The 26,907-nt window shown below is 55.7% G+C and overlaps 9 protein-coding genes across 9 annotated transcripts; 6 read left to right on the forward strand and 3 right to left on the reverse strand.

Moving 5' to 3' along the window:
- Positions 1-2,873: 2,873 nt before the first annotated feature.
- B0T26DRAFT_437833 (uncharacterized protein) lies at positions 2,874-3,895 on the reverse strand. Its single transcript, XM_060435025.1, has 2 exons — positions 3,312-3,895; positions 2,874-3,255 (listed from the first exon to the last, which is right to left on the reverse strand). Exons 1-2 carry the CDS (start codon positions 3,688-3,690, stop codon positions 3,104-3,106), a joined length of 531 nt encoding a protein of 176 aa, XP_060290993.1. The 5' UTR covers positions 3,691-3,895; the 3' UTR covers positions 2,874-3,103.
- A 758-nt stretch (positions 3,896-4,653) lies between these two features.
- B0T26DRAFT_437966 (uncharacterized protein) lies at positions 4,654-5,605 on the forward strand. Its single transcript, XM_060435026.1, has 3 exons — positions 4,654-5,157; positions 5,212-5,493; positions 5,562-5,605. Exons 1-2 carry the CDS (start codon positions 4,791-4,793, stop codon positions 5,379-5,381), a joined length of 537 nt encoding a protein of 178 aa, XP_060290994.1. The 5' UTR covers positions 4,654-4,790; the 3' UTR covers positions 5,382-5,493; positions 5,562-5,605.
- Positions 5,606-5,761: 156 nt separating this feature from the next.
- On the forward strand, positions 5,762-6,928 carry B0T26DRAFT_743445 (UbiA prenyltransferase family-domain-containing protein; the record flags this gene model as incomplete). The annotated part of the gene is made up of 3 exons (XM_060444256.1): positions 5,762-5,814; positions 5,860-6,436; positions 6,536-6,928. The coding sequence occupies 3 exons, from the start codon at positions 5,762-5,764 to the stop codon at positions 6,926-6,928; spliced, it is 1,023 nt and encodes a 340-aa protein (XP_060290995.1).
- Positions 6,929-8,475: 1,547 nt separating this feature from the next.
- Positions 8,476-8,885, forward strand: B0T26DRAFT_679679 (uncharacterized protein; the record flags this gene model as incomplete). Its single annotated transcript, XM_060440381.1, has 2 exons — positions 8,476-8,578; positions 8,611-8,885. The coding sequence occupies 2 exons, from the start codon at positions 8,476-8,478 to the stop codon at positions 8,883-8,885; spliced, it is 378 nt and encodes a 125-aa protein (XP_060290996.1).
- Positions 8,886-9,963: 1,078 nt separating this feature from the next.
- B0T26DRAFT_724860 (uncharacterized protein) lies at positions 9,964-11,277 on the forward strand. Its single transcript, XM_060442717.1, has one exon. It carries the CDS (start codon positions 10,030-10,032, stop codon positions 11,131-11,133), a length of 1,104 nt encoding a protein of 367 aa, XP_060290997.1. The 5' UTR covers positions 9,964-10,029; the 3' UTR covers positions 11,134-11,277.
- Positions 11,278-16,286: 5,009 nt separating this feature from the next.
- On the reverse strand, positions 16,287-17,257 carry B0T26DRAFT_724868 (uncharacterized protein). Its single transcript, XM_060442718.1, has 3 exons — positions 17,023-17,257; positions 16,731-16,967; positions 16,287-16,666 (listed from the first exon to the last, which is right to left on the reverse strand). The coding sequence occupies exons 1-3, from the start codon at positions 17,250-17,252 to the stop codon at positions 16,453-16,455; spliced, it is 681 nt and encodes a 226-aa protein (XP_060290998.1). The 5' UTR covers positions 17,253-17,257; the 3' UTR covers positions 16,287-16,452.
- B0T26DRAFT_438043 (uncharacterized protein) lies at positions 17,097-18,154 on the forward strand. The gene is made up of 3 exons (XM_060435027.1): positions 17,097-17,457; positions 17,550-17,765; positions 17,850-18,154. The coding sequence occupies exons 1-3, from the start codon at positions 17,235-17,237 to the stop codon at positions 18,092-18,094; spliced, it is 684 nt and encodes a 227-aa protein (XP_060290999.1). The 5' UTR covers positions 17,097-17,234; the 3' UTR covers positions 18,095-18,154.
- A 391-nt stretch (positions 18,155-18,545) lies between these two features.
- Positions 18,546-20,719, forward strand: B0T26DRAFT_836721 (uncharacterized protein). Its single transcript, XM_060447520.1, has 3 exons — positions 18,546-19,022; positions 19,073-19,798; positions 19,861-20,719. The coding sequence occupies exons 1-3, from the start codon at positions 18,595-18,597 to the stop codon at positions 20,438-20,440; spliced, it is 1,734 nt and encodes a 577-aa protein (XP_060291000.1). The 5' UTR covers positions 18,546-18,594; the 3' UTR covers positions 20,441-20,719.
- A 745-nt stretch (positions 20,720-21,464) lies between these two features.
- Positions 21,465-22,413, reverse strand: B0T26DRAFT_755476 (uncharacterized protein; the record flags this gene model as incomplete). Its single annotated transcript, XM_060445963.1, has 4 exons — positions 21,465-21,522; positions 21,596-22,174; positions 22,240-22,268; positions 22,342-22,413. 4 exons carry the CDS (start codon positions 22,411-22,413, stop codon positions 21,465-21,467), a joined length of 738 nt encoding a protein of 245 aa, XP_060291001.1.
- Positions 22,414-26,907: the final 4,494 nt, after the last annotated feature.

Raw genomic sequence — 26,907 nt, forward strand, 5'->3', positions numbered from 1 at the left:
TCAGGCGTAGATTCAGTTTCCTCCTACGCCCCATTATTAGCAAAATTATTCACTAACGTGTGTGATAAGCGAGATGAACAGACAAGCGAGTTGAACACTTTTGACGCGACGCGCCTCCTCTCTACAAAACACCAAATTCCTCAACAAACTCAAATGTCTCTTCCTTCATACGAAGCTAGGGTGAATTTGGCCCTCAGGGCTATTCAAAACGACCCAAAACTCAGTATTCGAGCTGCAGCAACAACATATCAAGTCACGGTAAATACTATACGCAACCGACGCGACGGCAAACCTGCACGACGTGATACTCCAGCCAATTCGCGTAAGCTTACGGATTTGGAAGAGAAAACGATTGTTCAGTACATCATTGAGCTATGTGCGCGCGCATTTCATCCCCGGCTTTCGTACGTAGAAGATATGGCCAATCGATTGCTACGCGAACGCGACGCGCCCTCTGTCGGTACACGCTGGGCTCACAACTTCGTCAAGCGCCAGCCAGAACTTCGGACGCGTTTTACGCGTAAATACGACTACCAGAGGGCCAAATGCGAAGATCCAAAAGTTATTCGCGAGTGGTTTGCGCTTGTGCACAACACGAAGGCCAAGTACGGTATCCTTGACGAAGATTTGTACAATTTCGACGAGACCGGCTTTATGATGGGCATTATCATCCCCGCTATGGTAGTTACTACCTCTGATGGCCGTGGTAGGGCTAAGCAAGCCCAGCCTGGTAATCGAGAGTGGGCTACAGTCATCCAAGGAGTGAATGCTCTAGGCTGGACTATCCCACCATTCATTATCTTAGCTGGGCAATATCACCTTGCTAACTGGTATCAAGAGTGCAACCTTCCGGGTACCTGGCGTATCGCAACAACCGACAATGGCTGGACTACTAATGAGAAAGGCATGGATTGGATTCGGCACTTCGATTTCCACACAGCATCTCGTACGAAGGGAATATACCGACTGTTAATTCTCGACGGCCACGATAGCCACCACTCCGAAGAATTCGAGACTTACTGCCGGGAGCACAACATCATCACACTCTGTATGCCTCCGCACTCTTCACACCTACTTCAGCCATTGGATGTTGGTTGCTTTGGGCCGTTGAAGAAGGCGTACGGCTGTCAGATTGAGCAGCTGATGCGGATGAACATCACACATATTAGCAAGCTGGAGTTTCTTTGTGGGTTTAGAGAGGCGTTTTTTGCTTCGGTTACGGAAAGGAATATCCAGGGGGGGGTTGCTGGAGCCGGCCTTGTGCCGTACGATCCAGAGAGGGTGATATCCAAGCTGGATGTGCGTATTCGGACTCCAACACCCCCAGCTACAAGCCCAACTACATCGCTACCTTGGGTCTCCCAAACGCCACAAAACCCGAGAGAGGCTGCCTCACAGTCAGCGTTCATCAAAACTCGAATTTCCAACCATCAGGGCAGCTCTCCAACACCAATGCTGACTGCTGTGGATCGATTAGCTAAAGGTACGATAGCTATAATGCACGAGGTGGCTCTTTTGCGTACAGAGGTCTCAGCACTTCGGAAGGCCAATGAGGGGCTTAGTAAGCGACGGAGAGCCAAGAAAACACGTGTTCGGCTTGGAGGATCACTTACTGTACAAGAGGCACAGGATCTACTGGATCAGAAGGCTGTGGGTGGGCAGTTGGTCCAGGAAACACGACAAAATGGTGGTGGTGCAGGGGGGTCTCGTACGAAGATTCGATGCTGTGGCGTATGCGGCAAGCCTGGCCATAATGCACGTACGTGCAAGGAGGCTGCAGAATCGTCTGATTCATCTGTTTCCGATTCAGTTATTGTTATTTCCTAGTGTTGTGGTTGTGTAATTGAGGGTAGTTGTGGTGAGGTTGTGGAAATTGTTCAACTCGCTTGTCTGTTCATCTCGCTTATCACACACGTTACTAGGTTTTGGTGTCAGTGCTTACCTATCCTGAGTCCTGTCCTGAGTCCTCCGGAGCCTTGTTTCGAGTCCTCATCTGGCTTATTGGCAGTGTCGTCAGTACCTTCCTGTTCCGAGTTGCTGTCTAAACTATCGTGAGTTTTAGCCTCTTAAGACGGCATATCAGCCAAATGTTTGTCTATACTGATACCAGTACTTACCCGTTGCTGTAATTCATTCTGCTCATCTGTAGTATCATCTGTTGATAGCCCGGGTTCCACCCTAGTCTTCTCAAGTCAGCTAGTGTCATGTATGGGGTGCTGGTATTTACCGCGTAATTGGGTTACCAATAGACCTCCTCGCCTGATGTTATCGTAAGAGGTATTATAAAGTCAGTGGGGCGCCCTCACTATCCCCAAGGGGAGGCACCCGAAGAATAATCGCTGGAGGTTAGCGTAGCTTATAAACGGGCCATTAAATTGTATCGAGGATCGTTGGTAGTCCGAGCAGAGGTAGTAAGAAAGGTCTATGAAACTTATAATTCCCAGGCTACACCGTATCCGAAGCAAGAGGGCTACAATCAACCAACCCACGTAAGGAAATTACGATAGTGAAGAATTTTGATGCCGAATAGGGCCCGCAGCCGTAGTTGTGATTGTAAACTAGGAAGTGATTTTGGAGGACAAATTGTGTGAACAAGTGAAGAGGGTGAAGAAACGGGCCGGTGTGTCGCCACCAAGGATGCCATTCTGACGTAGAGAGTGCGATAGATGAATAGTTTGAATACCGGGTATCCCAAGAATCCAGAGCCGAGACGTTGCTCAGGACGGTTGAACGGACAAAGACTGATGTCGTAATGCCTCTGTTTGTGATTGTAGTACTATGTGCAAAGCCCCAAAAAGCAGACTCGTATACCGGAACTAGCACGAGTAGACTAGATTGTAAACTGCGAGGTGACCTTGGGCGTCAGAGCGAGTGACATCTCGGAAGGGCCCTTCAGGAGAATCTCGATACGGAGGGCTCGGCAGAAGGTATTAAATTGGTCGCAATCGGCTGCTGTGGAGAGCGGCACTGCTGGTGTAGGTTGCTCAAGCGCGTTTGAGGCTGTTTCCAGTTGGGTTACAGCTTCCCGTATGTGACTGCTAGAACTTGCTTGTCTCTTTAATCTACCTGGGTAGATCACACCACTAGCTCGTTTCTGTTGGCGCTATAGCCCCAGCTCTTCTCTCATAACATCGCGTATTTGTGCACACTGTTTCTTATAGCTGATTCGGTTGCTCTGGTCCTGGTAGTTGTGATTCATGTACTTTTTCGCTTGTTTGAAGGTAATGTTGCAGCAGGTCTTGTTAATACAGTAATCTGCGCGCTGTAAGTTAGCCATTCTATCGAAAACCGACGGAGGATTGGGGCCGTACGTATGGCATAATGCCGCAAAAGGTCCTGTTCCCTCGAAAATTCATTCTCACAATCCTTGAACGGGCATTTGAGCATTGTCCCATCGGTTCCCGGGTGATTCCTGTTGATGGGATCTGCGACGTCGTTGCTGGCGTTGTCGTCCATTTCCAGCCCACAGTATGATACCAGTATATTAATTCGAGCAACTAATAACTCAACTTCCCTCTGTCGACTATGTTCTCCGTGCGAGACAAGCAAGCTGGGCCAGTCTGTCGAGTGCTGTCCTAATTTCGTCCTTAGAGAGTGGTTAGACGGCTTTTGAACAGACCACGAGGCTCGAGTCCAAACTTGTTGTTTCTGATCAGCCAAAACCGGAGCGTACACTTGATTCTTGAGCATGGGGTGGGCATCTCTGGCAGGCTGACGGCGGTGGTTATTTTCAGCACCACCCTTCAATGCTTCGTCATGGAGCTCTTTGACGGCACGCCGTGTGCTCTGTTCTGAACCGCTGCCGCGCCAACACAGGCGGACGCGGTCGTCCCGATTCGGTGCAGCATAAGTGGCAACGTCGACCGGCGCGCTGCATCGTCATTGAGGTGCCAGAGCAGCCACTGGGCAGTGTTGCTCCGTGCGCCGCGCCTGCGACATGTGCGCAACTGCGAGGCTTGCAAGCGCATCGATCCTGTGGCCCTCGACCTCGATAGCAAGCAGGCTGATGAGGCCGGACCCTGGGGTCGTTCCTGTCTTCGGCAGGCTCACAACGATGCTAGCGCTAAGGCTCGCGACGTTTAAAAGGCATCCAGCCCTACCATGTGGTTAGTGGCCACAAGCGCGCAGGACGCCGACGTCTACTCCATCGCTGTGTTCATCGCCGCCTGGTTTGGGACATTGGGCCCCGCACCTCTAGCCGGCTCGGTCCGCGCTGGCGGGCCGAGCGAGACGTGGCTGGCGCGTCCTGGGCCCCTGGGGGAGCTGCGAGCCATGTTCAGGAATGACCTGAGTGAGCCACTAGCGGTGCACTTCTTTGCACCCTGTGTGGTCTTGGCCGAATGAAGTCCTTCGGGGTCGGCGGCTTTAAGGGAGAAGAGGGAAGCGGCAGCGGAGACGCAAATAAGCCACTTTCGCCAAGTGGCGAGCGAGCCACTCGCATCGTCAATCTCATGCTCCACCTGGGTGACCGGCCGGCTGTGGATCGGATCGTCTGCTGGGATGGGAAGGGCCAGGCCAGCTGGGTGGGAACGAGTGCGAGGCACAGTCTACGATAGGTGCGGTGCTCCGGATCCCAGCCGGACTCCCACCCCGAAAACTACTTAAGACAGGACCCGCCGCCGGTTGGTTAAAGTCGTGCTGCGCCAGACGCTACCAAGACAATCCCTGCGGCGCGTATAAGGGCAGCCTGACAGCCTGACAGCCTGCCTAGACTTCCCCGCCAGCAAGTCTGCGGATAGATGCATATCAGATTTTAAACTGTCCATCAGGGGAGCGATTGGCTGCCGGAAATGAAATGCCGTCCAACTCAGCTGCCCCGGTCCGAATGCGACAGAAAGCCGCCGTGCGGTGACATCGGCGCCGATTCTGCCCTGCACCATTGGCGCGCTAAGCCCCTTTGTCGAACGAGCCAAGCCGAAACCCGATCCCGAGGCCGAACACGAATATTCAAGCTAGCCGAGCCCACAGCTCCCAGTGGCGCAAGGCGGGGCGACAGAGGCTTGAAACAGCGAGCAAAAACCTCCGAATCACATGCCGGGCACGAAGGGTCTCAGGTGCCATACCCTGCTGAGCGGTGCACACAGCGGTGGCACTCACCAGGTGGCACTCACCAGGAGCAGATCTCGGCGGTAGCACAACGTCCAGCAGGAAGCTCGTGTTGGCTCCAAGGGCAACCCTTACGAAACTGAGAGAGCACTAATTCGGCTATAGGTGCAGGCGTTGGGCCGGAATTCCGAGTTGCTGTTGTTACACAGTTGGTTCGTCGTCCACAGTTGGTTCGTGCCCGCGGTCTCTCCTGCACCGCTGTGTCACACAACCTCTCGAGGCTCGCTCTCCGTAGGAGGTCTGCTTTCCGCAAGAGGTCTGCCCAGGAGGCGTGATCTACTCCCAAATCCACAACGGCGGCCAGGTCTCCACACATATCCACCCCTTCGTTCAGGGCGGGCCACCCCCCTGGCGCTATTGGCGCTGTGAGTGGAGTTACCCCAGACCGTGAGCAGCTTTTCCGCCGATGTATACAATGTGGCCCTCGCCTCACTCTCTTACCTGGCCGGGCACAGTCCCAACCCAACGCTGCAGTAAGGCGCGATGTACTCGCCGACTGCACGTCGGGCGGCGACCGTCAGCTACTCGAAAATGGTAGCAATGTCGCTGCGGCGCAGGCGCAGGCGGCAGCCCTCGAGATATAAACGCACCGGCCCTCTGGCCATCTGCTCGCCCAGACCCCCCCTCGAGCCGCCACAGCACACAACCTCCAACCATGGGCCATCCTAGTCCGAGAACCGTCGCCGCCGTGAGGGCCGAGGAGGCCGTGTCTCCGGTGCTGCTGCTCAGTGAGAAGGGCTCCGGCTCTGCAAGCCTCGACGGCGCCCTCGCGCAGCAGTACGGCGGCAAGCATGTCGGCGGCTGGGTATCACGCCTGCCGGCATCGTGGGTGCCGTACGTGCAACTGACACGGCTCAGCCCGCCGGCTGCCCTGGCCCTCATCTATTTCCCCCATTTCTTCGGCGCGCTGTTGGCCGCCATCCTGCGTGGCTCCCCGGTCGCCGCGGTCCTGCGGGCTTGTGCCGTGCTGCTCGTCGGCAGCTTCTTCTTCTCCAACGCCGCACACGCGTGGAACGACCTCGTCGACGCGCCGCTCGACGCGGCCGTGGCCCGCACGCGCACCCGGCCGATCCCACGCGGCGCCATATCACCCCGAGCCGCCTTCGTCTTCACCGCCACCCAGGCCGTCGGCGCCGCCGCCGTGCTGCTGCTCTTCCCAGACCCTGCCGGGGCCGCTTGCTACGCCCTGCCCAACATGCTCGCAACCGCCTACTACCCCTGGGCTAAGCGTCATACCCACTTTGCCCAGCTCGTGCTCGGCGCCTGCCTGGCCTGGGGCGTCGTTGTAGGGTGTGTGGCCATGGGCTACGAACCCTTCGCGGCGTCCCCCGTGTTCGCGCTGCGGCTACCAGCAGGCCATCCCAGCCCGCGGGCTAGCACCCCTAGCGTTGCCGTGTGGGTGGCTTCGCTGCTGGGCACTGATGTGCAGCTGGGCGTGTCGGTGCTGTGCCTGTGGGTGGCGTGCATGCTGTGGAGCGCCATATACGATACCATCTACGCGCACCAGGACGTTAAGGACGACGCCGCCCTCGGGCTCAAGAGCCTCGCCGTGCTGTTCCGCCGCCGCACCAAGCCCGTGCTGTGGCTGGCCCAGGCCGCCATGGGCGGCCTGCTGGCGGCGTGCGGTGTGTCTGCGGCCATGGCCGTTCCGTACTACATCGTCGCCCTCGGCGGATGCGCCCTCTCGCTTGGCGCCATGGTGGCCTGCGTGGACCTCGCGGACCCCGCCAGCTGCTGGTGGTGGTTTCGCTATGGGTTCTGGGGGGCGGGGTTGTCCATCGCTGGGGGCCTGCTGTCTGAGTATCTGGTGCGCATCGCCTAGGGGTGGTAGCTCAAGCATGGGTTGCTGTATCGTAGTTCTGTAGCAGATGGCTCTTAAAAGGGGACTTTGTCCTAATGAGTCGGTTTGACTTTAACGTTGTCGCCTTGAATTGATCTTGGACATATTTAACTTGCTCTTTGCGTTGGACATGTTGCTTGATCAATAAGACGTGTTCAGCAATACTGTCGGCACCCGGGGGGCATTCGACACCCGGGAGGCATTTGACGAAGGCCTGCTCGAATGCTCCTTGTGACATTGGACTTGTCTTCAACCCTCTGTGGCTCGAGTGACCGCACCCGAGAATGCATGCGCGCTCCCGCAGACCACCCGGCGCTGTGCTGACGTCTGGACAGAGTAAGAATACAGAAGACTGCTCTCAGCCTCGTGCCTTTCGGCGTCGTTTCCCAAAAAGGGGATGCGGCATCCGCACACCACCTCATGCACGTCGCTGCACGTGGTCAGCACTTTGTGCAATTGCCGGTAACAGCGCTGGTCAATCGTTTGCCGGCTAGGTCAACTCCTGTTTCGCTAGGGCGGCTAGGATTGGCTAGTGCCTCCAGACACCATAGTGACACCGTTGTTAAACGCACGACAGTCTGTTTTGGGCTGGCGCCCGCTTCATATTCCAAGGAAACGTTGCACTGGAATTCTGCGATTACCCTCATCTGGCCAAGAATCGTTGTTCACGGTTTCCAGAACCCAAGGGATCGCTACCCATGCTGTGCAAGCACCAACACGGGAGACAGCATCCAGTCGCTGTGGCAGGTTATCTGCAGTTGGTTGTGAACTTTCAACGAACAACCAACCAGTCTCGACAAGATGGTCACAGATTAGCTTCCAGTCTACCAGAGTTCATAGTCACCAGCCGGCGACCCTTCAAAATTCCAGCCTTCTGGCAATGCCTAGTAGCGTGGTTAGACTCTTAGATTCAAGATCCACCTGCCGAGGACCATACTGAACAGGAGGAGAACCGAACAGGAGGAGAACCGAACAGTAGGAGGACCGAACAGGATGAGAACCAAACAGGAGGAGAACTGAACAGAAGGAGAACCGAACAGCAGAGACGGCTTGCAGGCACCTGAGGCCCAGTGGATGCCTGCCGCTTGTTTCAACGAATGGAATGGAACTTCAGACGCCGCGGACTGCCAGGGTAGGGAAACTACGGTACCAGCGCGGAGCGGGAGCTATCCCACACTAGAAGACAGATGGGTGTGGAGGAGGCCTGGAATCGCGGGAGCCTATCTGGTTGGGCGACTGGCTCAGTGGCGGCTAGGGTTTCCGCTGCATTACCGCATTTCCAACACTTCATACTGCGCCTGCAGTGGACTTTGGCCTGGCAGAGGCCACTGAGGGCCTGTTCCAACTAGGGCCTAGCTCCAACAAGAGTGCTGCTGACGCCGCTGTCCGCCGCCGAACCAGGCTGCTGCTAAAGTTGAGCGCCTCCCTCGTTCCGCGTACCTCTCGATTCTCCGACCAACAGTCTTGCTTTGAGTCCTGATTTGGGCGCCATTACCGCAGACTAGACGTGTCCAGGCCACACGCGCACCATGGGCACAATCATCATCACCAGAGCCAACGGCTCTCTGGCCGTCCCGGCAGTAGAGCACCTTCTTACGAATGCGTCAGACTCGACTCTAGTGCTGAAGGTGCGTAACGATAGCGACAGTGACGCCAACACCAAGGCACTACGGGACGTGATTGCCAAGCACCCGACGCGCGCGTGTCGATTCGAGCCCTCGGCCTCGCCCACCTCGACGCTGCCTACACGTTTGTGCGAGCCATCGCGACCGAGGTGGCCCAGGGCACGCTGCCGCCGCTACAGAGCATCGTCTGCAACGCCTACTACTGGAACCTCGCCCGCCACCAGGAACAGAACAGTGCTTCTCTGGCCGGGAAAGGACGGGGTGATGTATTATCTCAAGAGCCTGCTTGGTCGAGCTTGAGCGGTGGCAGCTGACTCCTGTAGGGTTGAAGGTGTCCTGACTATCACCGACCGGGTGGATGTTGAGAGACGGTGTGCGTGGTGGAATTTTGAGATAGCTGAAAACATGCCCGAGCTGATGAGTTTGAGCCGCCGGCTGCTCAATTGCGCGTTTCAAGTGTTGATTGACCAGCCACTGTTGAGAACATTGATTGAATTGCCACTGAATTCAGACTGAGACGGAAGTGAACAAAATTTAGGCTGCACTGCCGGCAGCTTCAACCAGCTGAAACTTGTCCAATTCGAGACATCGTGGTGAGGCACAATCCCGAGACCAACAGTTACCAGCTCACGGGCATCGACGGCTGGGGGCGCGCTGGCTTCCTGTCCGAGTACGCCGAGCGCCCTGCTTGAGGTCGCATTCAGCTAGGACACCAAGTGCCTCAACTTCATGTGCCTCAACTTCATGGGAGGTCGCGCCCAAGGGAGCAGTCTCCGACAGGGGGCCCAAGGTCAGGGCCGACTTGACGAGACTTTTGAAAGCCGTGGAGTGGTGAGCGGGTTGATCATTATGATGGGCTGCGCGCTGCAGTGACTGAGTCGAACTGATTTTCAATTGCTGAAATCCTGCTTCTGTCCTGCTCACGTGTCGCGGACACGCTCCTCCGCAGCTGCTTCCAGCTGGCTGGCGCAGTGTCGTTGGCCTGCTGTTGGCGTTGGCGTTGGCGTTGGCGTTGGCGTTGGCGTTGGCGTTTCACAACAGGGGCACAGCCGATTTCTTTCGCGTGAAATGGCCTGGCCTTGGCGGTACCTGGAGAGACTTGACGTGCAATCTCTCCACGGTCGTAAAATGGCATTTATGATCTTTCCAGCCTGAAACTAATCGGTGAATTGATTTGGAGGGAGTGAAGATATTTCGTGAAATTCCAACACATTCTCGCATTCGATTTTCACATCCGGATTTTGCATTCCGCTCGGGGGTCAAGTCACTGCAAGTCCCGCTATTCGAGAGGAGGACTCCTGATTGGCTGTCGCAGCTTCAGGCCCCGGCCCGCAAAGGCCGTCGAGGACCGCAAGCAGACGACCCTGTCGGACACTGCACATAAGACTGCGTCCCGTCCACCGAACTCTTCATCTCGCAACTGACGTCATCTCGCACAGCACGTCTTCAGAGATCGCCATGGCAGCCGACACGAGCGCGGAAGCAGAGGCGCTCTGGGACTCCAAAATCTTTCCCGTCTTCTCGGGCGGCTTCCACACCCCGGAGCAGAAATGGATGGACGCGGCCATCGAGCACTTGCGGCGGCGCCACGACGTCATGGGCGAGTATGTTCGGCCCTGCGATGAGATCGGCGAGCTCGTGGCGATAAAGAACATGCCGTATCACGCCGAGGGCGGCTTCGCCATGGACATTGTCACCCGCAAGAGGCCGGAGGCGACGCCAGCCCATCTCCCCGAATACACAGAAGAGGAGTACACCGTCACGATCAACACCGAATTGGAACACGACATCTCGACTTCCGTGGCCAGAGCCATGAAGACCGACCCCCTGGCACTCGAGGTTCTGAATTTCGCCATGGACTCGCAGCCGACCGACACGGCGTTTCATGGCCACTTCCTCCAAGCCACCCGCCGTTTCGAGGGCGAGACGCTCGAAAAGGTGTGGAAGTCAAAGACAGACACGGGGGAGCTGGCCGAGTTCACGCAAGAGATAGCCCCCCTACTCGCCGCCGCCCTGAAGCGCCTGCACGAGTCGGCGACCTGCCACTACATCGGCGTGCCGGGCGAGCTCAAGGCACGGCTGCTAATGCAAAACGTCTTCTCCGACGGGCGCGAGCCGGACATGGGGCCGTTCGAGCGGGCGGGCGTGGTCGATGCTGAGGAGGCGTTTGACGAGTGGGCGCTGGGACATCTCACCCTCGTCGAGCAGGACAGGTGGCGGCCGCTGCTCGCCCAGGACAGGAAGGAGAGGATACAGAGGCGCCGCAGCAAGTATACACCGTTTGTCGCGACGCACACCATGCTAGCAAAGCAAAACATCTTGCTGCAGGCAGACGAGTCGGGTAAGTACGCCGTCAAGGCATTCCTGAACTGGCGGCGTGGCGGCTACATGCCCGACTATGTCGAGCGCGCCCTGGTCGAGACAACCTTCAAGGACGACAGGGTGTGGTTGGAAATCCTGAGGAAAGTGGTGCCGGCGGGCGGGATCTCGACTGCTCAGCTCGAGAAACGGATCGAGTTCACGGCCCTTTTGGTGGAAGAGGGGAGTTGGGGTTGCCCTTGATGGCTGGTGCTGCGGGGAGTGGGTTTGTGTGCTCTGGAGTTGGTGCGTTGACTTTGTCGAGATACTCTGAATGGATAGTTGACAGTCTAATGCCGAACTCTTCCTTTCCGTTCCTTTGTCTTGTTACCTTTGTCTTGTTACCTAGCTTTTATCCTTACTTCCGCGGCTGGCGAAGTTTTTGATCTGAGCCGTGATTCCAAGAGGCCATTCAACAATAGGATTTGCATGCAGCGGAATTGGGTGCCTGCGTGCTTGCCGGCCGGTGTGTACTCGTTCTCTAGGCAAACGGTATGGCGATCTATGAATCCCGTCTTTGCGGAAAAACACTCGCGTCAACGATCCGGGGTAGCTATGGCTCGTTCTGACCGAACAAGTTTGGCATGGCTTGCGAGAACACGTCGTGGACGCGCCGCTAGGTCGCTCCTCGGATGGCATGGAGTATTCCTGCAGACGCCGCGGTTTAATTAGCAGCTCGCAAACACAAATTTGACGCTTGGTGCAAATGTATTGGGCGGGAGTCGCCTACTAGACTGCGAGGGCGTTAAGCATGCGAATGCTTGGATATCAATGTACCGTGCCATGGCGTTTGCTGTGCGGCAAGCTGCTGGCTTCATGGCAACCACAAGCTCGAGTGCCTTGAGCGTTGCATGTATGCAGCTCAGTCCGTTGTTCTCGAGTGGCTGCCTTGTGTGCAAGCTCTGCTGCTTTTCATCCAACTCAGTGTCGATGCCGATTGCTCGTTGGGCGTGTCGCTTTCGTCGACTTGGCGCTGGCTGGTCAACAAAGTATAGGAACGACTGTTGGATACGTTTTTGGCCCTTCGAAATGTCCAATAGATTACGTGCCCGAGTTGGTTCCGACGTCTGGCACGATGGCGATGTAAAGATGGGAAGGTGTAAGTGTTGTTCATTTTTGCGGACGCTCGGTTACGGTTAGGGTTGGGCTTGCTATGTGGGGCACGCATGCCTGGGCTCCGACTGCGCGGCCCGGTGGGCTATTCGTGCCTCTAGTTTCTGTAAGCCTTCCGTCTTCCAAAATCTTCATCAAACCGACCTCTACGGATTTCTGCAAACCACAAACACGAAATATCGCACACAAATGAGGAAAATGGCTACGAGCACCTCCTAGACGACATTATGAAGGTGTGGCTCATGGTATCTACTTGGTGGCAGGAGGACACGGCATGCTTCCGGCTGGTGGTGCGCTCAAGCGCATCGACGAGTCATTTACGCAGCAGCATGAAATATTCAGGATCAAGACAATCAATAGGTCTCGGCTGGCCCAGATGAGGGAGCTGTGGCGCGGGACCTCTAGTTAAACATCCGGGGCAGCTGGGAGGGGAGGGCGGCGGTCTGTAGACCAGCCCTGAGGATTTCAGTTAGGAGAGGCCGAATTAGAGATGGGACCTGTGGGCCGCGATAAAGACGTGGCAGGAGTGAGAACAATAATGAAAATCCTTGTGGTGGACAGAGCCGGATCCGTCTTGTCCAGTTCCCCAGGACAAAGACCGCACCTCCAATACCCCGCACATCCAATGGCAATGGACCTCTACGCAGTGCTGAATTTCAGTGTCTACTCTGAGAAAAGTCTAAACTGCTGTCAATCCCTAAATGTCCAAAGCTTGCAGCACAGTCATTATTTGCCAGCATTAAATTGCCAGCCTCTCACAATGTCAAACCCGCAGGCGCCGCAGCGGGCGCAGTCGCCGTGGAGGGCCAAATACGACAGCGTCGCGCCGTACTTCGACACGCCCAGGATGGGCAACATCAGCCACTCGGGCCTCGCGCCGACGATGCCGGCGTGCGTGCAGCCGTTCGGCATCGATTGGGCCCTGCCGAAAGCCCCGTACCCGAAGATCCCAAACAATTCTATCTGGCTCGACAACATCTTTTACGCCGAGGAGGAGCAGCTCCAGGCCAATTGTGGTATCAAGGGCTGGCAGGTTGGGTCCCTGAATCGGGGTGTTAACTGCGAACCTGTGGTGCAGCCTGGGGGTGGTGGTGGTGATGATGATGACGATGTTGAAGAGGAATACTCGAGCCGAATGGTAAGTGAGACTGGACATATTACTTTGTCTATGCTGATGACATGCAATCCACAGACCAGATCAATGGCACGGGGCAAGAGGAGAGAGGCAGCGACGGAGGGACGATCTGCAAAGCGCCGCCGTGGCGCCGGCCGTGCTGCTGCCGCTGCTGCTGCTGCTGCCGCCGCCGACTCCGCGCCCATCAACCCGTTTCGCTTCGTCGAGGTTAAGGAGGACCTGTGGCACCCTGTCTTCCGTAAGAACCGCTGGTACGACTGGGAGTACCCCATCGACGATAGAGCGGGCCAGCCCATCCAGCCGCCGCAGGTGCGGAGCGTCGACTACCCCGAGCTTTGGAAGGAGCTGCGCATCTGCATCGAGATGGCGGATAAGTTCCTCGAGGTCTCGCTGCATGCTGACTGGTATGTTCTCTTTTCCTGTCCAGTTCTTCGTCATGTGCTGGAGCTGACTTGATGCGGAAAGGCTTCACCACGTGCTCTTTTCTCCGAGAACCAAGGAGGAGCATAATCGAGATGATCTGGGTCCGGGCTTCTAATTCCAGAAACAAGACTTTGACCAGATGCCCCACCGCATTCAAATCGCGCCCAACGGGGATGGAGATGGAGATGGAGATGGACGAGTGGAGGTCGAAGTGAAAGTGGTAGATGACGACGGAATTGATGTAGACGTGAATGAAGAAGACGCGGACGAAGCAGAACACGCGGGAGACCAAATGGATGTGGACGTGGAAAAGGGTGAGGGCGAGGGCGAGGGCGAGGGCAAGGGCGAGGGCAAAGACGAGGAAAACAAAAAGTACAACGATTCACAGCAACGGATCGAGGACTACACCAAGTACATCGTGTGGAGCTTCTACAACTTTGACGACGCGGCGGGCTGGAGCAACATCATGGGCCCCGACGAGTGGCAGACCCGCGGCGTGACGGACTGCGAGAAAAACAAGAACGGAATACCTGAGGGCCTGGAGCACGAAAACTTTGTATCCATCATGCTGAACACGGCCCTGCTGCGGCCCCTTCTGGAACTCCCAGACTCGCGCGAGGGCGTGGCGGAACGGTGCATTATCCGGTATCAGGTGGCGAACTTGGTACGTGACCCCTTGCGACTGCTCCTCCGCCATGGTGCCTGGCTGATCATGACCTCAACAGCTCGTCCACGACCTGATGGTAGGTCAACTCCCGACTGTCGATGCGAAGCTAACCTGGCAAGCACGCCATCCACAGGGTCATGTTTATATTAGACTACGAACATATTTCGGCGTGCGAACCGGTAAGCAGCTATCCTTTGTCCTATTACAGATTCTGTCTAAGCAGCTCTAGCTCTACGACGCCGAGAATGCATCGGAGCTGGGCAGCAGCTGGGAGCAGGCGCACTTTGGCGGCTCGATAAACTCGACGCCATACTTGGAGACGCAGGCGCATCTCGCCGGCTATGTGCTCACGTCTAGACCCTAGCCAGCCGCAGCCATACACGCTAAGCCCTTTAGCATTCTCGACTGCGACGGTGACGGTAAAAGAACCACAGAGTGGAAAAGCTCGCTACTCCCGACGCTGTGGGCGTCGAATTTTGCGTCCCAAGACTACTGGGATGCCGAGCATGCCAGGTACGGCGTTGGCGCGATGAAGGTGACTCCGGTGTTGCAAGCCAACCATACGCAGACGCGTGGAGGCCCCGGCCAAACCAAAGAGGCGACGGATCAAGACTTGGGCCCTCCAGGCTCGAACGTAGCACTGCAATCTGTCCACGACGACCTCGCAATGCGGAAGGACCGTCTGGATCGCCTCCGCCCGTGGTTCGAGAGCGAACTCGGCGTGTGGTCGCGCATCCCGTTCGAGTGGACCATGTTCCGCACCGCCCTCGACCGTTTTTCCGAGGCGGTCGCCATCCGCGACGAGGCGGCGGCGAGCGCGGCGTACGGGACCGTGGCCATCTGGCTCGATAACGTGCGCACGTACCCGGCAGAGATGAGGAGCCGCGCCTTGTACCGCGCACTCTCTGAAATGATGGACGCCGCAAGGCCATTTCGGGACAAGCCGCACACGACCGACGACAACCGGCCGTCCACCGACGTGCAATACAGGCCCAGCCAGGCGGCGCGCGCCAGTGGCGTGCCGTGGGAGTTCACGTCCCCGCTCGGCCGCACCCTTCGCCCGGAAGGACGCCCCCTAATCCCCCAGGACGTGCCGGAAAAACACAATACGCCCCCAAGGAAAGCCAGGCTTATCCTGCTCGACCGGGCCGGCCGCGCCATTGAGAGAGCCCGCAACTACCGCCCCAGTATGGCAGACTCGACGCTGCTGCAGCGCGTCGCCGAGCTCCAGATCCACCTCCGCAGCGAGGTCGAAGACTACAAGCGGGACGACGAGTGGCTGTCGTGGAACTTTAGCTTTCCCGACTACAGAACCAGCGAGGCTGATCCCTGCGACAACCTCGAGCCCGACGACGACGAGAGTGAGGGTGACAGGGCTGGCGAGAGCAAAGAGAGGTGCGATGACGATGCCAACGATGACAACAACAACAATGACAACGACAACAATGACAACGACAACAATGACAACGACAACAATGACAACGACAACGACAGCGACTTGCCCCCTGAAAGCTCGTCGAGCAGCGGATCAGGCTCGGGCGACGACTACCGAGAAATTTATGGCGTAAGGAAGCGGCGGGAACTGAAAGGCCGAGAACAGCCATCCAACACGCTGCCAGGCGGCCGCCGTGTCAAGTACTGGACCATCTCGGAAGTCGCCGGCCACTGGTCCCTGCAAGGTCGCTGGGTGATAGTGGAGACGCGCAGACACCACGGGTACGGCGTCTTCTCCGTTCCAGGTAAGTCGGCTGCCTTGCTCTGCCATCTCCGTAATTTAACTACAAACACTGATCAACCCAGACTCTGCAATGAACAAGAAGCCGTTCCAGAGCCTTGCCAACTTCGAAAGGCAAGTCGTGCACACGCCCTACGGAAAAAAAATTGACACGTTGAAGAATAGCTTGCTCGTGCGCGCGATCCGCGGCAGCGCGTCTGTCGGCAGGCTGCTGCTGCCGCGGCCGCACGCCGACGTCGAGGAGATGAACGGCTTAGACGGCCGCCCAAAGTGGATCTACTTTGGCCAGGACGTCTACGACATCACCAGTGGGCCTCCCACTCCATACTCCATCTTCACACGGAATTACTAACGACACGGAACTACTAACGAAAATGCGCAGAGTTCCCCTTTGCCGACGCGGACGAGGGGCGGTATCTAAAAGGGCCACACGGAGGCAACGTCGCGCTGTCACTGTACGACCGCTGCAGCACCATCGACGTGCCAGACCTGCTGAAGCGGCTGGCGCCGTACCGCTGCGCGACCATCAAGCCGCCACTCCCCAACCCGCTGCCCCGGCCCCGAAGCCAGCTGCCCGTGTACACGATGCGCGAGGTCAGCCGCCACGTGTACCGCGAGACGCGCGTCTAGGTCGTGATTGGGCGGCTCGTGTACGACTTTATGGGTGGGTCCCCCCTTTTCACTCTTGTCGTTTCTCCTGGCCTGACACCCCCTTGCGGGCGGGGCAGACTACGCGGATCACCACCCCGGCGTGGGCGACATAATCTGGCAATGTGCCGGACAGGACGCGACCGGCCTCTTCTTCGGCAACCACGGCAACCGGGCCAAGGCGAAGGCGATTCTCGGGAACTTCGCACACCTGCGCGTCGGGCGCATGGTGGAGGAGTACATCGAGGCCTACGGGCTTCACGCTTTTCAGATCCGCATCGGCAACTACGTGTACAACTACCAGCATAAGTGGCCCAGTCTGTTCCGTCTACATCCTCCCCGTTCACAAGAAGCTCGTGCTAACGGCCACAGGCCTCGTGGAGAGCCAAGCCGGCCGCGCCCAGTGGGGCGGCCTGGGAACGTACAGCCAGAAAGACGCGACCGCGGACGCGGACGCGCGGCAGTACGGCGCCGGCCCAGACCTGCTGCACGCCCTGCAGCAGCGCCGCGAACCGATCTCGGGCAAGATCCGCCGCGCCATCAAAAACGTCGTCTCGCGCGACGAGCTGGCGCGTCACAACCGTATGCGCTCGCTGCAGCATCTGCTGGCCGACTGGCCGTCCGTGTGGGGGTCGTCCGAGGAGCCGCCCAGCGCCGAAGCTTATCGTGGCGGTGGCGACGTTTGGGGGCAGGGGCCCGCGGCGGGCGGTGGTCCGGGCCAGCTGCCGCCGAGGACGTTTGATCCCGGCGACGTCATTTCCGACTCGGTGTATGTCAGTCTTGAAGGGCTGGTGTACAACGTCACGGGCCAGTGTTTCTTTTTCCTCTTTCCATCAATCGCCCCCAGCATGCTCCCAAATGGAAGTGATAAACGACAAGAATTGCTGACGACACCACAGACATGATGCGGTACGGCGACGACGACATGCAGAACGATCTCACCCACTTCGCCGGCGCCGAGATAGACCGCCGACTAGCCCACCAGCTCGAGGTGAAAGACAAGTGTCCGATCGTGGGCCGTCTCGGGCCCGAGCCAAGGTACTCGAGCCAGGAGGAAAAGCGTAGCGAAGACGAGAAGCATGGCTGGCCGAAGAAGCAGTCTCGAAGACGCGAGGGTAGGTGGCCCTTTGCCCCCTTTCCCGTGGATCTGTCATGATGTCATCGGACTGCTTGCTAACTGGCGCATCACGCGGATGCAGATATCAACTACCGACGGCTCAAGCGTGATAATAAGAGGCGGCGGATGGCGCGTCATAACACGCTAAAGATCGGTAGCGGCTCGTGCGGTACCGTGAGGAGGATCAATGTGCGCCTCGAGCTGGAGAGGGAGTATAGGGAAGAACTGGACGACGAGGCGCAGGGCATGGCTGGGTTGTCTGGGGAGGAGCCTACGGATGAGTCTGGGGATGTGATAGTTGTTCAAGGGTGTCATGGCGGTGATTGATAACTACATAGTTGGATATCTGTAGCTTCCGTGCACCCTCTTCGGTCAGAAAATAGCCAAGATTTATCGTTGGAAATAGGCATTGTTCCGTATTAGGACCATTGTTGATTGTGGTAATTTCAACCTTGGGCTCTGGGCTGAGCCAGGGGTTGTGTGTATGTGCAGGGGTTGTATGTATGTGAGGGATGTGTGTATGTGCAGGGATTGTTGTTTGTGTCACACAACATTCTTCGGTCACAAGAGTGCTTGTATTTGGAAGAAGGAAGAACGGCGGGTATATCCTAGGTGCCCTGCTTTATAGGGAAAAATGAGGTCTTTTGTCCTTGAGTGTAGACCCGGAAATGGTCAGCCGGGTCACGTGGCTCGGCTTCTTCCGACAGTTTGTGAGTTGCATGTCTGCCTAGAGCTGACTTCGGCTGCTTACTGTTGGGAAAATTTTATCCTCAGCTCTGCATCTCTCTTTTCATTCTTCCTCGCCATGGTCATCTCAGGCAGACTTCATGGCTGATCCACTCATCATCGTCGGTACGGCTGGGGCCGTCACTGGTCTCGTTGAGGCTCTAGGCAGGATCATTGAGGCAGTGTCGGCGCTTCGCAGCCAGTGGAAGGACGCCAATCTAATCGCGCTAGCGTTTGAGACGCAGCTAGTTGCAATGCGAGCTGCCCTGGCCAAAATTGAGCAGTGGGCCAGCATAGCCAGCGAGCCTCACCACCAGCTCGTCATAGATCTTGGCCGATGCGTATCCTGCTGTCGGCTACTCGTCGACAAGCTAGACGTCGAGGTCGCTCGATTCACCAATTTAGGTGGCGCCTTGAATACGTCAGACAAGCTCCAATTGATCTTCAAATCGAAGGGACTCCAACATGTCCAAAAGTCGATTGAGATTCAGACCACGGCCTTGACGCTGCTCCTCACCGCGTGCAACAGGTGAGCATCTGGTTCTGGCTCGGGCATGGACCAAGACTGACTCCCGCCAGCAACACCCTTGCAGAGCAGAGCGCGCTCCTCCAAAGGCCATCGCCCCGAAAGACCTTCAAGAAGATGGAGGCCGACGCAGCATCCATTATTGTGCTGCGAGACGTCGACTCTATTCTCAGCGGCTACACCGCGACCTCCATCAACTCCTCCAAAAGATCGCTAGTCTTTGAATTCGACCAAGACCTTCTTACCTCGCGCATCTATCAGAAGTGGATTCGCGGGTCTGTTAGGGGTAGTTTGCTAAAACAACAGGGTACTACCCAGACGAGGCCCCCCGGACCGGCTTTGAAACTACTTTCGGATCGAGCGCTTCGCTACTCTTGTGGCTACTATTCCTGCCCGTTCTTGATAACTGGTACTGAAACGCCACCCACGATGGACATGCTGAAGAGAATGAAAGCAAAGTTTCCGAGGATCTACACCAAACGGGACGAGGTTCGAAACCGGGCACTCGTCTTGAGTGCCGTCATTGCTAGTGCACGATCGGTCGCGCGTGCATTATTGAAACTCTTCGACGTTGAGCTAGGAATCCAGCATGGCATCGAGTACACAGACTTGCTGTTCCTAGAAAACTTTGGGTCTGGCAGCACCCAGGGTCTTACCTTCGACTCCAGGTTTCCAAACGCGGTTGAGTCACTGAGAAAATGCAACTGCTTCCAGAGGCTTGAGGATGCTCAAGTCGAGGCTCCCGAGGATGTCTACCCTTGCATCGAGTCCGCAGAATAGTGAGTCCCTACCTGCTAATTGCCTAATATGCTTCCCATGTTGACCTTAAGCTTGTGCCCAGCCTATTCCTGGAGGTTCGGAGAATATGGAGGCCGGACTACATACCCAACGACCTGGATATTTTCAGGTGCGGAAGTAAGCCAAAATGGGCCGGGCAAACGGCCCTGCAGATCAGGATAACACTCGACAAACATTTTTTGACCATCTATGACATACCCTTTGAGGTCTTCGACATGAACTATCCCCCAAACCCTATCATCTTCGTGGTTGACCTGGACCATTACGACCGACCAAACGTGGCCAAGGCGTTGGACTTTTTGAGAGACGATGCCGCACGCCGGTCCAATTTTTGGCGACACGGTAAGGAAGTAATGATCGTGCTCTACAACTCGATACTTTTCAGATCTAAGCTCGCCGCCGTGCCGCTGAGCAAAACGTTTCCAGATTACACTGGTGGGAGCGATGTCGATCAGGCCTTTGCATACCTACTTGAAACTTTCAGCGCTTTCGGCGGACCGTATTACACCTGTAAGTTTGATCCGACCAATCCAACAGGAGATGAGGAAGTTCTCTTGCACATCAAATTCTTTATTTCGGAAGCAATCAATAAAAAGATATTGAGAGACTCGGGTTTCCTGTAACAATTAGCAGCGAATCAGTACACGCCGGGGCCCAAACCGTTCAAGCCGCAATCTTTTGAACCGACAATAGTTACCTAGCATTCGTGATGTGGCGTGACTCTAGAACCACCCCAGGGGACGTAATGATGTGATCCGGTATCTAGAAGATAAATGTAGGAACATATTCGTAGCTACCTAGATGTAGCGGGGGTTGCGACTGTATAATTAGACGCTGTTGCTAGAGTGCCAGGCAGCAGGTATATCTAGTTTTTCTGCTAGTGGAACGGCACACCATTACACTAGATGTATTGAGATTGGACAAAAACGGCGTTCATTCGTAATCTCCACTGGCTGGATACAATTTTACCAACATCACAAAATAGGTACCCAACCTAGGCATAGATTAGGTCAACTAATGCCTTCCTCATCTCCATTCAAACCAAGATGCTTAGTCCCGGCCGAGCTGGCTTTCCGTCTGTGTTCCTGTTAGACGCATAGCCATATTCCAAATCAAGGTTTAGTCCCGCATGGTTGGTCTTGAGAGGTCTGTGCAGGGCTCTGAACACGGCGCCCTGGCGACCTGCCATAAATTCTAGAAGACTTGATTATTAAAGATGTAACCCACCCCTCCGGCTGCGACAACCACTCTCAAGCACCATTAGTTTTATAAGCATTTCCTCGAGTCCGGGAACTAGATCTCTGGTGCTTGTTGTTATCTGACGCGCATGTTCTTTTTTCTTACCATTTTGGAGCGTGGACGTGTCGAAAGATCTGACGTACATTGCTTTTTCCTTTCAACTATTCTATCTTCGGACACGTGCCGGCGGAAATTAGGTAACGGGACAGGGGTCCTGGCAAAAAGAAGCCGATTTTTTTCCTGTCCCCTTGCCCCCAACCAGAACGCGATTCACCACCCACACCCACACACTCTCTTAGGAATCCTCCCACAATGTCGACACAACGAAAGAGGTACGCGGCCGATGCGCCCCAGATCGGCGCCAAGCGACTGAAGAAAATCTGGGATGGCAACAACCGGGCCGAGACACTAGAGGACGCCCTGGAAGAGATTGCCTTTCTCAAAGCCCAGCTGAGCGACGCGCTGCCTTCATTGGCGTGGCAGTGGGTGGGTGAATGAGTGCAAGTTCCGTATTGAATCTGTCCTGTCCTCTCGCCCACCAGACGCATCCCCCGCCTCCCTTCGGCGTGGGGAGAGCCCGCGGCGGCTCAGGCCTGTACTCGGCCACATCAACGACAACAGTTTGACCATTGGAGCTGACCGTCTCGAAACACTTGACTAGTGGCGGGGGCAGCAGAAACTCGCCCTCGCCACGCGCCTTCTCAAACACGCGGTCCTCAACGGCGCCGTCCCAACCCGCCCAGGACCAGATGGGGAACTGCCGGTCCGGATCCCCCAGCGTGGACTGCAAAGAGGTAGGCAGCTCGGTACCGCGGCGCGGTAGTCTTGCGGCGGGTGTCCACAGCAGCGTGTGGCTAAAGACGGCCGCCGACAGCCCGTGCAGCGTGGTGCTATGGAGGTGCTCGTCCAGCACGGCGAACATTCCTGCGAAGCCGCGCAAGATGTCAGCCTTGAACGAGAAGCTGCGCTGGCTGTACGATTCAACCAACTTCCTGTAGATATGAAAGGCCCTGCCGAGCCGTGCACGCGGCGTCATGTCATACAGCGTAGCGAGGTTGAGGAGCGGGTTGTCGCGGCTGGCGCTGCTAACAAGCTGCCCGTCCGAGGGTGCCGCGTCGCTGTCAGGTAAATCTCGGTGTTGCTTGCATCACCCTGTGACGTGTCGTAGTCGAGATCCGGCAACCGTTTCGACACGGTCAGCGTCTCGACTGGCTGAGGTGCTCTAGTTAGTGCCCGGTATGACTCCCGGGAGGCCGGCGTCGGGGCCGTTCCCGTGCAGACCTACGACGGTGGCAAACGCCTGCCCGTAGACAATGAATGTCCGTGTTGGGGATATCGCGGGCCATCTCCTCGCCATTGTCCTGCACCATTCAGAAGGTATCAACCCAGAGAAACCGCTCGCCGAGTTCTCAAACCCTGGCGGAGCGTTTCCTGCGTCGATACAATCTGGACCACTGCACGGTTTGTTTCGGCTGGGTCTGCCATGTCTTGCTGCTTTGCGTGCTATCTGTTCAAGGGCTACCGAGTATGATGCGAAGTGCATGAGCGGGAGAAACAGGAGTATTGTTCGTGATCGAGAGCTGCAAAGACTGGAGAGGGGAAGGTAGCTGCCAAGACGTTCACTCACCGAGAAATGTACAGCTTCCCCTCCAATTAAATGGTTGGCCAGTGAGATGGGAAGTCATGCCTTTCTTGGCGCGCAACGATATCACGAGCCGACTTGGCGTGGCTATCCTAGATAACCCTCGAGTCTGAGTGGGAGAACACCGTTGGTAGTGAGGGAGAGAAAAATTTACATACAGCACCTACGGTTTGAGGATCGACTGGAAGCGATGGTGCAACACCATGGCTAGGATTCGGGCATTGCCAAATTGTGCCCATCTCGTAACCACAAAGCGAGTGGCTAAATTGGTCACAGACTCATCGGTGAAATATTATCTAAAAAAATATATTCCGAGGATTATTGAGTTGAAATACTAGTTTATGGCGTTGTCGTGGGACCGGGGAGTAAGCCGTAGTGTAATAGCCATGTAAACCGCATTCAGCACAAAATGCTTCCTCCAGAATTTCCCGCGGGTTTCGTGTGATGGCGGGTAGTAGATGCTGTGCAAGCGGCAAAAGAGCCACCCAAGGTCTTCCCCGGATTCGCCGCACGCTAACTGATATTTCGTTGGCTTTTTCTCAGCCCATCAAACACCACATCCTTTAGGAGTTCTTAGGCTCAGTTTCCAGCTTCAATTATTGGCCGCAGTGATAACGGCAGTGCCATTCTGCGCAATGACTAGCCTAAACTGCCGCCTCGACAAAGCCTCGACGTGCGGAGTTACAACAATACACCTCACTATCATCTTGTAGAGTGCTTGTGGTTAAGATAGATGAGACGTGGGGGCTTTTAATCGGAATCGGCACATAGGCGAGAAGAATAGGATAAAAGGCGCCCCCTCCCTGACGTGTCTCATTCCAACATCAGCAACCGTAACTGAGCGTTCCCGATCTTGTCAGGCATCGCTACCCAAAGACTCAGTAGTCCACCATGCCGACTTCCTTGACAGAAGCCATGTCCATCTTCGAGGGAAACGTCTTTTGGCCCGCCGCGGTTGAATTCCTGGTGGCGCTTGCGGCTTCTCTTGGCTTTCCCAGGTCCATGGACGGTGACGGCCCTGTTGTCATCGCCGAGAAGATACCTTTTGTCTCCAATATATACATGGTCTTGACAGACATGGGGAGCTTCGTTCGCCGAGTAGGGTACGAACAGGTACTGGTCCCGTTGTCAGTGAGTGGTCCCATTGTCAGTGAGTGCTCGCTAACGGGTAGCACCGCGCTACAGAGACCTATTAAAACTACTTAAAAGTGACACCATATGCTCTGCCTCTTGTGGTCGCCATCTTCCCCCTCTCCCTCCCTGCTACCTGCTGGCCGGTGTTTGCCCCCCCTTGTCTTGTGCTCGTTCCGTGGCCCGGAATGATGGACTTCGGCGCAGGTGGCCTCGTTTCCCTCTGGCCGCACGCACATGAGCTTGACCCTGGAAGCGGAATCCCGCTTCTCACCATGTTCAGATTCTACTTCGCGCGCTACTCTGCGGCATCCGCCATGCCCCAAAGCCCACCGCAAACCTCTGCCCTGGTCTGTTCCTGGGGAGGGCAGCCCATACACTCCGAGTCTGGCGGTCTCGCACCAGGGTAATAGTCATCCCTTGACAGGGTTCACTTTGGGATGCTGGCTGGGCCTAGACGGACAACTGAACGCCGAAAAGTATTACTTTTTTCATATTGGAGAAATGATTCCGCACTGCTCGCGATATGTGGGAGATTGCAGTACAATAGGGCTGATTGGCCACCGACTCAGATGCTCTAATCTCTCCAGCCCACCCCTACTAAACTCGATCAACACGGGAGTGCTAGAACTTTCCTAGCTGGGAGCGCGCTACTCGGATCTGCTGAATTATCCATCCCTCTTTCCTGCGTTCCGCGTCCCCGCGCTCTGGTGCTGGACCTAAGGAGGCGTTCGAAGGCGTTGGTGTTGGGGCCAATGCCTCGTCTCGGGCAATGGGAGCAGGGATCCCGCTTCGATATTACTCGTTTCCTATGTTCTCCCCATATACCCCCTGCGGTTCCCATGTCGTTATATTGGGGTGATCCGGGCACAGACGAACAGGTCCGAAGCCGAACCCGGGGAATATTGCTTTTTTTCGCGTAAACGGAGAGAATCATCCCCCGTTACTTGTGGTAAAGCTCCCAATCTTTGTAATATAAAGGCTAGCTGGTTTCTTTGTCCTGTGGGTGAATATAGGCCACCCAGGTTTCCTCAAACTGCACTTTCCTGTAGAAGCCATGATGCCTGTCTTGCCTCACCTTATCTCCCTTGTACTCGTTTATCCAAGATGTGGGACAACACTACTACCGATCGATCCATCGACGACCAGCTTCCAGAGGCAATTGCCGGCTATACATTATCCTGCCTCCCTCAAGGGCTATTGCTCTTCACCTCCCGGCGAATCATTCAGCAGTCGTTTTCCAAAAAGCGGAAGATGCTATTACAATCCCTGCCAAAAAGTCTGTGTGCATTGACCACCCCACCATCAAATCTCGCGACGCGTCAAAAACACCCTCTTTCTTCAACCACCCATAACTTTCCACAATGGCGCTCAATTCCAGAGCTTTTGGCACAGAAATAAGCGGAAATCGCGGCCCTAACCAGGAGCTATCGAAAGAATCGCTTTCTTCCATTGTCACGGCAGTTATGGCCGGTACAACTAAGGCCCAGGTTGCGCGCGCGACCATCGCGTCCACCGCAACACTATTGACAGGACCTTAGAACGTTTACTAGACCACAAAACCTTATTCGCTCCCTAGAAGTGGCTGCCCCATGAAGTTCAGTGCCGCGGATAAGCGTAATGTGCTTCGTTACGTTCGAAAGGATCCCAAAATCAAGTGGAAAACTCTCCGCCGTCTTTTAGGCCAAGATGGCGTCTCTATCTCTATCAACGCACTCCGACTCATTATCGACGCGTCCAGCATAGGGCACTGGCGTTCCCCAGAGATGCCAAAGCTTACAGAAAACGATGCACGCCGCAGATTTGGCCATTGCCGCTCCTGGCTCCCGCGAGAGACCGAGCTTATAGAGGCAATTTATACCGACGAATGCTCGATCCAGAACGACCCAGATAAAGGTTCTGGGTGGGTTTTTCGTTACAACCACGAGAAATTTGATAGGCGCATGGTCCAGAAGACCCAACAAGCTGCCTCTTTTGGCTTTATGGTATGGGCAGCGATTTGGATGACTGGAAAACCCGAGCTTATCTTTATGGAGAGGGATCTAGGCTCCCTCCGAGGAGGATATAGCTCTATGAGCTATATTTGGGCGCTGGAGGAAGGTCTGCTTCCTCACCTGCAGTCCGGCGAGGCTGAGGGAAGGTTATTTCAACAAGATAATGCTTCCATCCACACTTCTCGCGATTCCAAGGCGTACCTCGCAGGGCACAGCATCGAGCTGATCGACTAGCCACCTCACAGCCCAGATTTGAACCCAATCGAGCATATTTGGAAGCGTTTGAAGGACCTGGTGTATGAAATGCACCCTGAATTTGAGGACCTGAAGGATAACGAGGCTGACAGAGCTCTTGCGATTATGTGGATTAAGGAGGCGTGGGTAGCTATAGATCAGGAGTTTATTCGGGCGCTCTTGGAGTCTGTGCCCCGCTGGCGCCTTGCAGTGCGCCGGGCCAGGGGCTGGTATACCAAATATTAAAGATCTGTCTTTAGGCTTCATTTCGATATTGTTTTTATCTCGGTAGCTAGCAAGTTGAGTAAGAAATGGATGGTTGAAGAATGAAGTGTCAGATCGTGGAAGTTAGTGGGGTGGCCTGTGCACACAGACTTTTTGTGTGGGGGTGTACTACGAGCTCGAGTTCCATTCATTTGCTCAACTGTTCTCTTGGTCCTTTTAGTTGGTTTTGCTGTTGTTTTTGGCCTCGCCCGGAAGGCGGTTTACATTCCCCATCATTATATATACCCGCTCTTTGTCGCTTGGAAATTTTTTCACTTTTGTCTATTCAGGTATCTATGGTATTCTCCACCAACCCCCCCTCCGTTCTCGAATATTATTGACATACTGTAGGTTACCGGCCGCCTCTATACATTCTATATCAAGCATCCGGTGGACGGCCAGAAATTAATACTGGCAGCTTTCGTTATATTTGCGACCTTATATAGCGCTTATATTGTTATGTGGATCGTGCTACTTGTTTATCCGTAGTTCGCTAATAAGCGGTTTATTAACAAGCCACTTCCGGAGTTCTTGTGGTCTTCACCGGCCTATATCCAGTTTGCCATTGGCATTGCCGGCATTGATA

The sequence above is a fragment of the Lasiosphaeria miniovina genome (assembly GCF_030549165.1).
Source record: "Lasiosphaeria miniovina strain SMH2392-1A chromosome Unknown B0T26scaffold_7, whole genome shotgun sequence".
NCBI classification, from domain to species: domain Eukaryota; kingdom Fungi; phylum Ascomycota; class Sordariomycetes; order Sordariales; family Lasiosphaeriaceae; genus Lasiosphaeria; species Lasiosphaeria miniovina.

Coding starts and splice junctions, on each gene's coding strand:
- B0T26DRAFT_437833 (XM_060435025.1), bottom strand. CDS start 3,690: ATGCTCAAGAATCAAGTGTACGCTCCGGTTTTGGCTGATCAGAAACAA. Junction 3,256..3,311: donor TTTGCGGCATTATGCCATAC/GTACGGCCCCAA, acceptor TACAGCGCGCAG/ATTACTGTATTAACAAGACC.
- B0T26DRAFT_437966 (XM_060435026.1), top strand. CDS start 4,791: ATGAAATGCCGTCCAACTCAGCTGCCCCGGTCCGAATGCGACAGAAAG. Junction 5,158..5,211: donor ACGTCCAGCAGGAAGCTCGT/GTTGGCTCCAAG, acceptor ATTCGGCTATAG/GTGCAGGCGTTGGGCCGGAA.
- B0T26DRAFT_724860 (XM_060442717.1), top strand. CDS start 10,030: ATGGCAGCCGACACGAGCGCGGAAGCAGAGGCGCTCTGGGACTCCAAA.
- B0T26DRAFT_438043 (XM_060435027.1), top strand. CDS start 17,235: ATGCGCTCGCTGCAGCATCTGCTGGCCGACTGGCCGTCCGTGTGGGGG. Junction 17,458..17,549: donor GCTGGTGTACAACGTCACGG/GCCAGTGTTTCT, acceptor ACGACACCACAG/ACATGATGCGGTACGGCGAC. Junction 17,766..17,849: donor GCAGTCTCGAAGACGCGAGG/GTAGGTGGCCCT, acceptor ACGCGGATGCAG/ATATCAACTACCGACGGCTC.
- B0T26DRAFT_724868 (XM_060442718.1), bottom strand. CDS start 17,252: ATGCTGCAGCGAGCGCATACGGTTGTGACGCGCCAGCTCGTCGCGCGA. Junction 16,968..17,022: donor GGCTTGGCTCTCCACGAGGC/CTGTGGCCGTTA, acceptor GACGGAACAGAC/TGGGCCACTTATGCTGGTAG. Junction 16,667..16,730: donor GGGGTGGTGATCCGCGTAGT/CTGCCCCGCCCG, acceptor GGGGGGACCCAC/CCATAAAGTCGTACACGAGC.
- B0T26DRAFT_836721 (XM_060447520.1), top strand. CDS start 18,595: ATGGCTGATCCACTCATCATCGTCGGTACGGCTGGGGCCGTCACTGGT. Junction 19,023..19,072: donor CTCCTCACCGCGTGCAACAG/GTGAGCATCTGG, acceptor GACTCCCGCCAG/CAACACCCTTGCAGAGCAGA. Junction 19,799..19,860: donor TGCATCGAGTCCGCAGAATA/GTGAGTCCCTAC, acceptor GCTTGTGCCCAG/CCTATTCCTGGAGGTTCGGA.